General features: G+C 45.2%; 1 protein-coding gene across 1 annotated transcript in view; it reads left to right on the plus strand.

The window, feature by feature from the left end:
- prr12b (proline rich 12b) overlaps positions 1 to 13,276 on the plus strand; it is a 104,356-nt gene that overhangs the window by 24,758 nt on the left and 66,322 nt on the right. The window contains exons 4-5 of the mRNA XM_078161418.1: positions 47 to 4,611; positions 6,830 to 7,042. Coding sequence (XP_078017544.1) covers positions 47 to 4,611; positions 6,830 to 7,042 — 4,778 coding nt within the window. The remainder of the gene's footprint in view (positions 1 to 46; positions 4,612 to 6,829; positions 7,043 to 13,276) is intronic.

Below are 13,276 nucleotides of genomic sequence, written 5' to 3' on the forward strand. Positions count from 1 at the left end.
AGACTTGCATTTACCAACGCTGTCCATGTAATATTGTGTCCTGTAGCAATGCACACACCGGCCCCAGCGGAGCTCTTTATTTCAGGGGCACTTCCTGGTTCCAGCTCCTTCCCCTCCTCCTCAGCCCTTTCTGCATACCAGCATCCTGGCTCCTTCTCTGGACGATCTTTCACTCCCTCACTATCCCTGCAGGACACGCCTACATTTAGCCCGACCTCCAACGGTTTGTTATCCCCTCATGATCCCCTGCTGCACATCAAAACACCTTCCCAGTCCAGCCTGGGCTTTGATCGCTTGCTGTCTTCCCAGAGTGCCACCTACAGGGGCTCCCAGGAGCCAACAGCCCCTCCTCAGACCCAAGCCCCTCCCACCTCCTCCAGTTGCCACCTGCCCCCTCCCCAGTTCAACCTTTTGTCCTCCCAGCTCCACAACCAGTCCTCCCAGCTGTATAACGCCTCTATGTTCTCTTCCACACCAGCTCTGCTGCCCACGGCCCCCCCTCCGCCCCAGCCTCCTCCAGAGAGGGCAGTTTCCCGGCAGGACAGTGTGATTAAGCATTATCAACGCTCATCCCCAGCGCAGTCCACAACACTGCCTCCGCAGCAATATGCCAGCTGTGGTGGGTCATCGAGCTACCAGCAGATACCCAGCCACCACCGGCATTCTGGACTGTCCTGCAGTCCCCTGGGGGAGCAGAGCCCATCCTCTGAGCCCAAGCCCTCACCTCGGTTGGAATCCAAGACATATCGACCTATCATCCAAACCCCCTACACATCCTCGTCCTCCAGCTCTTCAGCCCCCTCCTTATCTGGCACTAAGGGAGCCAAGAGTTCCAGCTCCAGTAGTGGCTACTCCTCTTCAGGCTCAGCGTCATCCTCTTCCCGCACCCCACACACTCCACCATCAGCCTCCTCCACCTCTTCCGCGTCCTCTTCTAGTTCCAAGACAAGCACTGGCTCCTTGCCTGCTCCCTCTCGTCAGCAGCCCCCACCTCAGTCAACACCGGCACCACCTGCTTTGCCAGTGGTGTCATCCAACCTTGTTCAACAGCCAGCACCCAAACAATGCCTCTCCACCTATGGCTCTTCACCTGTGGCCAAATCCAGCACAGGCCTACCAGACCAGACGCCTCCCCAGCAACATGTCCAGTCCTACTCTCCCAATCAGCCTCCATCTACACACATGGCTCAGTCTTATGGAGGCTTTAATTCACCTCATGCCCAGGACCTGAGCTCTGGAGCAGGGGGTACTGGAGGGAAGGCCTTCACTGGTATAGGCTCAGGAGGACGGTCGTTTTCTGCAGAAATAGGGTTTGGGGACTCAAGCTATGGCCAAACCCCCCTTAGAAGAGCAGGCAGTCCTTCCTTAGGATATGGGAATGCTGGAGGATCAACAGTAACTGGACCCGTATCAGGAGCTGCTGCGCTTGGCAGTGGAGTTGGATCTGCAGGATCAGGGAGTGGGCCTTCTAGTGTTGGTAATGGAGGCAGCAGCTCATACCACCTGCCTGAGTCTAGTCCCTCGCCCTCCATCAGTTCTAATATCAGTCGCCCTGGATTGCACTCTCCTGCGTCTGCTCGCCCTGCACAGTCCCCCGGAGGCTCAGGGGCCACCAAATACTTGTCCTCCATCCTGTCGCCTTCTTTTATGTCCTCACCCCAAGGTTTCCCCGATACACAGCAAGTGCAGAACCAGTCCTACCACTCAACACCGCCCAAGTCAAAAACAGAAACCAATATGCTGGGAGTTGAGCGATCCCAAGATGAGGAAGAGGATGATGACGTTTTCCTTATCCACCACTTACTACACGCCCAGAGTTCAACTCCTCATCCTTCCCAGCATCACCCACCTCCTCAGCAGCTACCCCAGCCGCTTCCACAAGCTAGGGATGGGGAAGGCAAAGGAGTGACCTATGACATGAACAAGATCTCAGAAGAGCGCTACCACCTTCAGAGTGTCATTCGTACCAATAACATCACCAGCAGTTCAGGTCCTGGAACGGCAATGGGTGACACAAGTGGCTTAAACAGTCAGTTGGAAATATCACAGAAGAAACAGCAACAGGCCAAATCGGAGTTGAGCATATCAAAGTCCACAGCTGGAGGGGTAGGAGGGGTCACTGACTCTCTTTCCCACTCTCATACTACCCACTCACATCAACAACAGCATGACTCCATGGGCTCTGTGGTCCATTATGGAAGGGGGGACCCCTACATACAGCACCCACACTCCCAACATTCCCATCACACCTCACATGTACCCTCACACTCTCAACAACACTCTCAGCATCCCCAAATCTCTCAGCACTCTCAACACACACCGCACTCTCAACATACTCAGCACAGCCATCCCCATTCCCACTCTCACAGCCACCCTCACATGGAGCTGAAGAAGCCTTCAGATGCAAATGACAATGCCTACTTGTGTAACACACCAGATGTGCAGCAGGCTCGGCAAAGCCAGGTTCCCCTCTCTCTAATAGATTCATCGCCAGACCCTCCCCAGCAATCTCACATGCTGCAGTCTGTCCTTTCTCACACCACCCACACTAAGATGGATCCTCAGCAAGCCCCTCCACAGCAGCAACAGCAGCAGCATCCTTTGAGCCAGCAGGCCATGATGGTTTCAGCCGGAGGAGCAGGGCCTGCCGGGGTGGAGTCCCATCCACAGAACCAGTCTGCACAGTTGCAACTCCAGCTTCAGACCCAAGGTATGGACAACCACTACAGCCTTGGAGCTCAGCAGAGAGATCAAAGCAGAACCAGTCAGAACTCAGTGTCTCCACTAGACATGCTGGACCAATCTCTTTCCCGAACAAACAGCAGAGGCAGTGGAGGAGCTCTGGACAGAACAGGGGTTGGTGTGACTGTTACAGGAGGGGAGGGAGGTGGTGGAGACAGACATAGACAGCAGCACAGACTTACACCCCACCACCATCCCCAACAGACAGCCTCAGATCTCCATGACTTCCTCTCTGAACCAGATTTAGGCTTGTCCGCCCCCTCACACCTACATCACCTCAACCAGCCTCAGGCCCATGCCCACCCCCATGCTCACCATCAGCAGCAAGCACACACTCACCATCAGCTGGCACACTCTCAGTTAGCTCACACACACTCCCACCGGATGGCAGCAAATATGGTAACTCCCCAACAACAGCAGCAGCCCCAACAAAGAGACCCTGAAACTCTGTCCCACTCCCAGTTAGACCAGCTCAAGCAGCACCAGTTTGACACAGTGAGCCCAGTGGGTAAAGTAGGACAGAATCAAGTTCAGCAGCAACAGCAGCGCTTTTCATCTCTGACTTCCATCTGCTTTCCTGACTCTCTGTTACATGATGAAGACCGCTCTTTCTTTCCTGAGATGGAGGACATGTTTTGCTCAGCAGATTACAAGTCGAGCTGTGCTGAGGATTCTGGGGCAGGACAGGCTGCTCAAGAAAGCCTTACCCAGGGCCATGGGCAGGGGCAAGACGGTATGGAGGCCTTAAAAACAGGAGAGGGCTATGACATGGTTGGTCATCACAGTGATCAAGGCTATGGACAGTATTGCCACAGCCTTCCAGGAACAGGAAATGGCAATCTACACTTAGACCTTGACTCTATGAAGACGCACGAGCTTCCCTCCACTGTGAATACTGACCAACTTGGCCTCATCCAATCCCAAACACCCACTATGGGGCTGAGTTCAGCAGTTCAAGGGGATGGCTCAGTCAGCAAGATGATGGGAGTGGTAGGAGTGGGTGAAAGTCCAAATACTCCTGGTCTGACCTCACCTATATTCTGTTCCTCTCGACCCAAGAAACTACTGAAGACAAGCTCATTTCACTTGCTCAAACAGCGGCGTGAGCCGCAACCTCAAACAAAGAAAAACTATGCGCAGGAGTATGAATTTGAGGACGACGAGGATAAAGCTGATGTTCCAGCTGATATTCGTTTAAACAGTCGACGCCTTCCTGACCTGCTCCCTGACTTGGTGTCTAGCTGTAGGAAGGCTGGGGGGGCATCAGGAGTAAGTGGGCTCAGTCCACTGATGGTTGACATCGACTTCTGCCATAATTCTGGCTACTCTTCCCTTGGACACCCTCCACAACTCCTTCCCCATGATGGCCCTAAAAAAAGAGGCCGGAAGCCAACTAAACCAAAACGTGAAGGCCCTCCTCGCCCACGAGGTAGACCACGCATACGCCCTCTTCCAGAGCCTCACTACTGCAAGGGTCTGATGGGATCAGTGGCAGGAGAAAGCAGGAGGGGCCGTGGACGGGGTCGAGGGCGTGGCCGGCGGGAGGAGGTTCTCGTTGAAATGCATCAAGATATGAACAAAGCACAAAGCCTCCCATATCATCATCAGCAGCAGCAGCATCGACAGCAACAGTTCAGCCATCAGCAGCATCTTCAACAGCATTCACATGAACATCACAGACAGCAGATTGACCACCACCAAACAACACAGCAGCAGCAACAACAGCATCACCTGCATCATCCACAGCAGCATGTTTCCTGTCCTCACCACCAACCACATAATCAACAGCAGCAACAGCTACAGCATCATCATCATCAACAACAGCAACCACCCCAACAGCCGCAGCAAGATCCAATCAGTCCTCTCAAGGTAAGAGTGGAAAGACCAGATTATCTGGACCTGAACTTCTTAAGAATCATAGAGTCATGTCAAAAATTTTGAATGGGCTAAAATGCTGCTTGCTTTGAATAGACCAGTTATCAAATTCCTGTCTGAGTAGAAGAATAAAAGCTCTGATGATAAATTAACTCAGCTCATGACACTAAGAAATGTAAAAAGAAAGAATCACATATGTTGTGTGTGTATGCAATTTATCTGGTAAACTTGACTTTTATTTCTATGGATGTAATTTTTTAAGGGTGAGTTTATAATATGAAGTTGTATATACATATTGTCACTTTAATAGGTAATAGTTGAAAGCTCAACCTAAATAGATTTAATACCCTTCCCCTAGGTAAAACTAAATCAAGTGGAGAAAAAGAATGACATGGGACTGTGCCAAAACTGGTTTGAGTATTTAAAGAAAAAAGCGTCTTAAGATTCAAGGAGATTTCGAGGGGTCTAGCAGTGAGGACTGCAAATTACAACCAGATGAAACTTCTTCCGGTTTGAAGTTCCTCAGTGTTCATTGTTCAGAAGGTTTTTACCATAGCAAAATTATCCAAAGAGGTCGCTTCCTCTCCAAAAAAACAAGCAGAACAGGTGATTAAAACCACTAAAAACACTGAATAAAGCACTTTCACGTTATAAATCAGTGTTCCTTCTAAGCTGTTTAGCCTGTTGCAGATGGACTGCTCACCCAGCACTATGTAGGCTAATCTTTTTTCTGGTCCAGATGTTCAGGAGGTTTTTACCTTAAGCCAGATGAACCACAGAGATCTCTTCCTCTTCAAGAAACTCTTCCTCTTCTACTTACACGAGTCCCAATCTGATACTTCTATTTTCTTGGAGAACACAGCTACACAGTGCACACTTCAAGTACATTGAAGTTATTAAAATCAATCCAAAATATATGCTTGACAACTGAAAAGTTCTGCAATGCATTAAGAAAAAAATCCCTGCATCCAAGCTGGTCATTATAGTTTATTATTTATTTATGTTTTACAAAATAAGTAAATATGTCTAAAATAACAAACCCTATCTTTAATCTTTTTGGCCTTGTTGCTGTGTTGAGGGAACGTTCCAGTGTTTGTTGCTTTGTTACCTGAGTTATCTGAATGAACGATATTTCATTCAGGTTTATTTTCACCGTTTTTACATCTTTTGCGTGAATTAGGCTACATTAATGAATTACTCTTATTGGCTTTTCGCTCCCATAGCTTTTGTTGCACTTGGCAGTGGTATGGTGAGTATGTTTTGTCGTCAGTTCTGCACCACTGTCTATCTCTCCTCTGTCCGTGGATAAACACCATGCACCATAAATGCACAAGTCTTTCACACTGAGCTGAAATGAAACAAGTGCTCATAATTTTGGTAAAAAGCATAAATAAAAAGTCTCATATTGCCTATAGACAAAGAGAGCGGTGGGAGACTAGGAGATGGCTGTACTCTGCGTGTTTCTGCATAAAAGCTTCATATGTAAAATCACCTGTTTGACAGCTGACATTAAACAAAGGTTCAGATCCTCCATATAACTCAATAAAACCAATCCCAATCAGTGAAAAAATGCCTTGATTGGCCCGATCCCAATCTCTGGGATCGGATCAGGACATCCCAAATTGTGATTTAAATCGTGAGAACACTGAATAAAGCACTTTCATGTTATAAACTGTGTTGTCTTCTACTATGCTTAAGCCTGTTGTAGATGGGCTGCTAGCCCAGAGCTATGTGCCACAGAAAAAAAAATGTTTGGTTGCAAATGTGTTAAAATCCATGTTAGTGAGCACCTCTCCTTTTCCAAGATAATCCATCCACCTGACAGGTGAATCATCACTACACAGGTGTACCTTGGGATGGTCACAATAAAAGGACACTGTGGAAAATGTGCAGTTTGGTCACACAATACAAGGCCTCAAATTTCACAAGTTTTGAGGGAGCATGTCATTGTCATGCTTATTGCAGGAATGTCCACCAGAGCTGCTGCCCGTGAATTTTATGTTAATTTCACGACCATAAGTCGTGTCCAATGTTGTTTCTCTGAATTTGGCAGTACATCCAACTCTGAGGGGTTTTAACAGAATCAGCATTATTGGCTTATGTTGTAGATATACTAGATAATCGAACAGTAATGTACTGTATATTTCATGCTAAAAGTCTAATTGTCTTCCCTCTGACCCTAACTCTTCCATCAAACCTGTCTGTCTCTCAGATCAAACTGCCTGTTCCCACTATGCCTCCGTCAGAATCCTTGTTGAGGACAGACTCGCTGTCCAGCACTGAGCCGGTTCTGTCTGATGGATCTGTGGGCTCGGCACCATCTCTGGGCCTGAGTCCTGGACCCAGTGCCGCCATGGACATCAACAGAAATGAGATGAATCAGACTCAAGACAAGACGATGAAGCATCAACAGAAGGCTATAGAGGTACAGTAAAGAACACATCATGAGGACCTTAAAGTAAAGCTTATGCTAAATGTTCCCCCTTTATCAGTTTCTATCTGATGAATGCTCAACGTGTTTTGGTGAAATCTACAATCTATGTGTCTTTGTGTATCTACATAAGAGTGACATGACACTGTCATTAATATGACATGACACGGTCATGAACCTGTCATGAACATTATGTACATGTGATAAACGTTTATGACTGCTGTCATTAAGTGTCATTCTGTTTTTGTCAGTGATATTTCCAGAAGTTGTCTTTGTCATGACAAGTTGACATTAAATTTGTTTGGGATGTCCTTATATTGACAACTTGACATTAACCAGGATGACACTACTTGTCATAACAACTTGACATTAACAAGAAATGCACCTCTTTTTGTGTCATTAAGATATCATTATGTCATAATGGTGTCATGACATCCAGTTTGTGTCGTATCCTGCCAGACCTCTATCTGACTGAGTGTTAGAATCGGTCTGTAACCTTGCACATCTAATTATGATAATCATTATCTCAACTTGTCATAAACACAAAAAGAGGTGCATTTTTTTGTTAATGTCAAGTTGTTATGACAAAGACATCTTCTGGTATTGTCATCCTGGTTAATGTCAACTTGTCATAATAAGGACATCCCAAACAAATTTAATGTCAACTTGTCATGACAAGGACAACTTCTGGTAATATCACTTTAATTAATGTCAAGTTGTCATAATCAAGACAACCCAAACAATATCAACTTGTCATTACAAAAACCGAATGACACTTAATGACAGCAGTCATAAACGTTTATGACATGTACATAATGTTTATGACAAGTTCATGACAGTGTCATGTCATAGTTATGACAGTGTTATGTCATCCTTATGTAGATACCTTCAAGTAAAGTGTTATCGTATTTTATGTAATAATAATAATAATAATTAAATAGTTCAGTGCTGTAAGGATGGTTTTTGTTTTGTTTTGGTATTTTTTTTGCAGAATTTAACAAGGTAACAATATGTATGAATTGCTGTTCTGTAACAGATTGTCAGTCAAAATTTTTATTGTTATTGTCTTGGACCTTAGATTTCCAACTCAAGACAAACTGATATACAGTTCAGTCACAAGTATTTGAACAGTTAGTGTTAGAACAATGCGGTGGTATAGTGGCCTTTAATATAGTGCAGACAAAGCAACCAAGGAGTTCTTAAAGGCCATTAAATTGTTTTTAACTGGCCAAGTAAAGTGAGATTTTAGCACTCTTATAAGTTTAGTGTAAGCTACACTGTGTGACATGGATCTAATAAACTTGGGAACAACATCAAGTTTGATGTATGCAGACTGTGAGATGACAGCACCTACTGAATGGCAGGCTACAACGTACGATGCAATAGCTTCCCATACTGAGTGTGCAAGGATGCTGCAGAGGTTATTACTTCTCCAACTGTGAAGCACAACTTAGAGGGTCATATAATTAAATAGAGGACTCAAAATGAGCACGCACATCCAAAAATGATAAATGCTGGGTGCTGGACAGAACAACAAATACAATTAAAGCTGAAAGCAGCTATGATGGGGCCCTCGCTCTCCTGCGCCACTGCGGGGGGCCAGCAGCACGCATCACTGAAGCGGTTATGTGAAAACTCAGAGTAAGTTAACCCTGACGTGGTGTGACGTTTCATGTTCCTATACCCAAAAAACCCCTATGGGAAGGGTTTTTTGAAAATTTCAGGGGGGTGCTATAGAGGCATTTTGTCCCCCCCATGGGTGATGCCCCTATCAGATGCAAGAGCTCGTGATTCTTGACCTGTGTATCAATTTTCATGAGTATATGAGGTCGCTGAAGCCATCAAAAAGCCAAACATATTTGGTGGCGAGGGAGGCACCATAGCGGCCACGCCCCTTGACATAGAGAAAAGCTTTTAATAAATTTTGATCAGCATGGTCTCTGGATGATCTGTAAAAAATCTGAAGTCGATTGGATGAAATCCCTAGGACTAGTTCGTTAAAATACAACATGTGGAAATCACGCCAAAATGACAAGTCAAAATCAAAATGGCCAACTTCCTGTTTGGAGTAGACCATTGGTGCCAGAGACTTTTATGTGCGGCTGGCCAACATACACATGTGTACCAATTTTCATGTTCCAACTCCAAAAAAAACCCCTATGGGGAGGGGTTTTTGAAAATTTCAAAGGGGCACTATAGAGGCATTTTGTCCCCCCCCATGGGCGACGCCCCTATCAGATGCAAGAGCTCGCCATTCTTGACCTGTGTGTCAATTTTCATGAGGATATGAGGTCATTGAAGCCATCAAAATGCCAAACGTATTTGGTGGCGAGGGAGGCGCCATAGCGGCCACGCCCCTTGACATAGAGAAAAGCTTTTCCACAATAAAGCGTCATCATCGTCTTATGCCTTTTTTGACCAAGTTTGAGGTGGATCTGGTCAATTGTATAGGAGATGTACATTAAAGTCTAAAACATGACATTTCTCGTTGCCAGTAGGGGGCGCTATGTTTATCTCTAATTATTGACATGTAGATGTGTTCAGGGTGGGACTGTCATCAATCCTGTGAAGTTTGGGCAAGATTGGACCATGTATGCTGGAGTTATAAACTACTTCCTGTTTAGTGGCGAGACCCCTAAATTTGACGACATCCCACGGTCACACGCATCGACGAAAACTCAAGCTTTTGATAACTTTTCATCTTCAAGGTCTTGGGGTGGGACAGACCAAGGTTTGAAGTCGATCAGATGAAATCTCTAGGACTAGTTCGTTCATTTAGGTCCCCTGGAAATGGCTAAAAATGCACCAAAATTGCACAGGAAATTCAAAATGGCCGACTTCCTGTTGGGCTTAGAACATGCCTCCAAGAGGCTTTTTTGTACGTCTCTGAACGTTACATAAGCCTGCCGCGTTTCATACATGTAGGTTAAACTGGCTTCAGGGGCTGTTTCCTCAAACTTTTGTAGGGGGCGCTACTGAGTCATTTTTTGGAACCCACGCACGAGACCCTTAAAATATCAAATTTTTCACCAGTTCTGAGATGTGTGCAAAGTTTCATGCGTTTTCAGGTATGTTAAGCCTCCCAAAAAGGCAATTCATTTGGAGGAAGAATAAGAATAATAATAATTAAAGCTGCAAGCAGCGATGAACGGGCCCTCGCACCTTCACGCAACTCGGGGGGGCCGGCAGGATGTCTTCTGATGTGTCAATTCATTTCTGTCAAAGTTAGACATCGCATGCAGGAGTGACTTGGCATATCCCTGATACAGTGCTGGAATGACATATTTCACATTTTGTATCACTTCCTCTTTCCACTAGAGGGAGTTGGAGAGCGCAGTAATTATACATCATGTTTTTATACATACATACGCATTTTGTCCCCTCCATGGGCGAAGCCCCTATCAGATGTAAGAGCTCTCCATTCTTGACCTGTGTATCAATTTCATGAGGATATTAGGTCGTTAAAGCCATCAAGAAGCCAAACATATTTGTTGGCGGCGTCATAGCGGCTACATTCATAATTATGACTTTTTATCTCACAATTTTGATTAGGAATGGCGATTTTTTTTTTTCATTACTGGCGAAAATGGCCTCCGGTAAAAAACGGTTGGAGCGATCAAACATTTTCCGGACCGTTTCCACAGGCGTGTTGGGATCAAAGTCCAGCACAAATAGCCATTGTTTCATCCTGTCCGTATTTTTGGTTGGTAGCTACTACATGAAACTTCACTCGCTCCATGTCTTTGGCTTGTTACCGCAACCTTTTACAATACATGTGTAAACCATGATTTACAACAACACTCTGTAAACTTTTCTCAAACTTTCTGGTGCGTCCAGCTGACGATACCGCAAATTCAAGGCTGCAAGCAATAACTATGGCACTGTCTCAGGTACGCACTGTGTCACTCTGCCCAGTGGTTTACTCAAGAAAGTAGTGCCGAGTATTTGCTTCATGTTTCGTAATGTTACTTAATTATACATTATTATTTCATAGCGTGGGGAATGCGCAAGCCATGTGTTTTCCACTAGAGCATTTTGGAGTCATTTGATGGTGTATTTGATTAGTTTTGAGGGAGAGAGGGGGCTTTACCATTCACCTCCATTTTGTGCGCTGAGCAGTAGGCAGCTCTGTCCCACCGATCTCAAAACAGCAGGAACTGACAATTAAAGGGAATGTACCTACTCATGACTATAGGGATTATGGCAATAGGCGAATTTGCCAAAATGTCAAACTATCCCTTTATATGTAACATCACTTTCTTTTCATATTAGCCTTTGAGAAAGTCATTAAATGTTCAATGTTTTTAATAATTGGGTGAAAATTAAATTTAAAAACAGACCCATGATTGCTCCTCAATTTGGTTTTATTCATATTCCACATATTAAACAAAGTAAAAGTTTACTCAGTCGCTATTTCAGCTTGAGTAGCTTTTACCACCAACAGATGCTGATTACCACACGACTAGTCTCCTAACATCCTGCTGAATAGATGAACATGTGGAAAAAAGCACAGGTGGTGGTCATTTCCACCTCCACCTCCACCACGTCAAACAAAAGGCAGAGAAACTGGTCCTGAGTCAGGTCACTGGATGACCAGAGCCTCAGGTCATCACTCACCCCCAGGTCCCCAGAGCCTACATTAGAGGCTATTAATGTTACCCTTAATGTTGCAGAAAATTAGAAAGACAGACATGGAAAGGGAGTTGTTGACGAAACTAAAAAAATAAATGACTACTGATTGTTGTTTTTGTATCTGCAGAGTTCGTTAAATTACAAGGTGTGGAAATCACAAAATCGCCGCCAAAATGAAAAGTTTGAATCAAAATGGCCGACTTCCTGTTTGAAGTAGAGCATTGGCGACAGAGAATTTTTTGTGTGTCTGGGCAACTGTACACATTTTCACCTTCCGACTCCAAAAAACCCCCTATGGGGAGGGTTTTTTGAAAATTTCAAGGGCGCTATGGAGGCATTTTGTGCCCCGCATGGGCGACGCCCCTATCAGATGCAAGAGCTCGCCATTCTTGACCTGTGTATCAATTTTCATGAGGAGATGAGGTCACTGAAGCCATCAAAAAGCCAAACGTATTTGATGGTGAGGGCGGCGCCATAGCGGCCACGCCCCTTGACATAGAGAAAAGCTTTTAATAACTTTTGATCAGCATGGTCTCAGGGTCATCTGTACCAAATCTGAAGTTGATTGGACAAAATATGTAGGAGGAGTTCGCCAAAATACAAGGTGTCGAAATCACAAAATCGCCACCAAAATCAAAAGTTTAAATCAAAATGGCCGACTTCCTGTTTGGAGTAGACCATTGGTGCCAGAGACTTTTATGTGCGTCTGGACAACATACACATGTGTACCAATTTTCATGTTCCAACTCCAAAAAAAACCCCATGGGGAGGGGTTTTTGAAAATTTGAAGGGGGCGCTATAGACGCATTTTGTCCCCCCCATGGCTGACGCCCCTATCAGATGTAAGAGCTCACCATTCTTGACCTGTGTATCAATTTTCATGAGGATATGAGGTCATTGAAGCCATCAAAATGCCAAACGTATTTAGTGGCGAGGGATCGATAGCAGCCACGCCGCCACACAGATGCCATTAAATGTAGCTTCACAGCATTCATAAAGTAGCTTCACCAACTTGTTCTGCATGCATTAGAAGTGGAATGAAGTTGATGGGGTCAAGTTTGTGGCATCAGTATATGTTAAAGTAAAAACTGGTCACTTCCTGTTACCACCAGGGGGCACTGTGAGTAAGGTAGGATATTAACATATTGGGGCATTCGGGGTGGAGCCATTATGATGTCCAGCAAGTATGAAGCTGCTACGATCAAGTATGTGGGCGTAACAGCCGTTCAAAATTCGATGGTGAGAAAATGAAACGTCGCCAAAATTTGTCACGCCCTAGCAGCCACGCCTTTTGACCTACAGACATGCAAAGCATAACTTTTGATCAGCATGGTCTATGGATGATCTGTAGCCAATTTGAAGTCGATCGGGCAAAAGCCCTAGGACAAGTTCGTTCAAATGTAAGTTGTGGAAATCACCGTAATGAAAAAATTCAAAACAAAATGGCCGACTTCCTGTTGGGATTTTACCATGAGGTTAAGAGACTTTTTTGTGCGTCTGGGTATGATACATGTGTGTACCAAATTTCGTTTGCCTACGACAAACTAACCCCAGTGGGGAGGGTAAAATTTGTAGGGGGCGCTATTTCAGCATTTT

Source organism: Epinephelus lanceolatus, chromosome 18, assembly GCF_041903045.1.
Source record: "Epinephelus lanceolatus isolate andai-2023 chromosome 18, ASM4190304v1, whole genome shotgun sequence".
Taxonomy (NCBI): Eukaryota; Metazoa; Chordata; class Actinopteri; order Perciformes; family Serranidae; genus Epinephelus; species Epinephelus lanceolatus.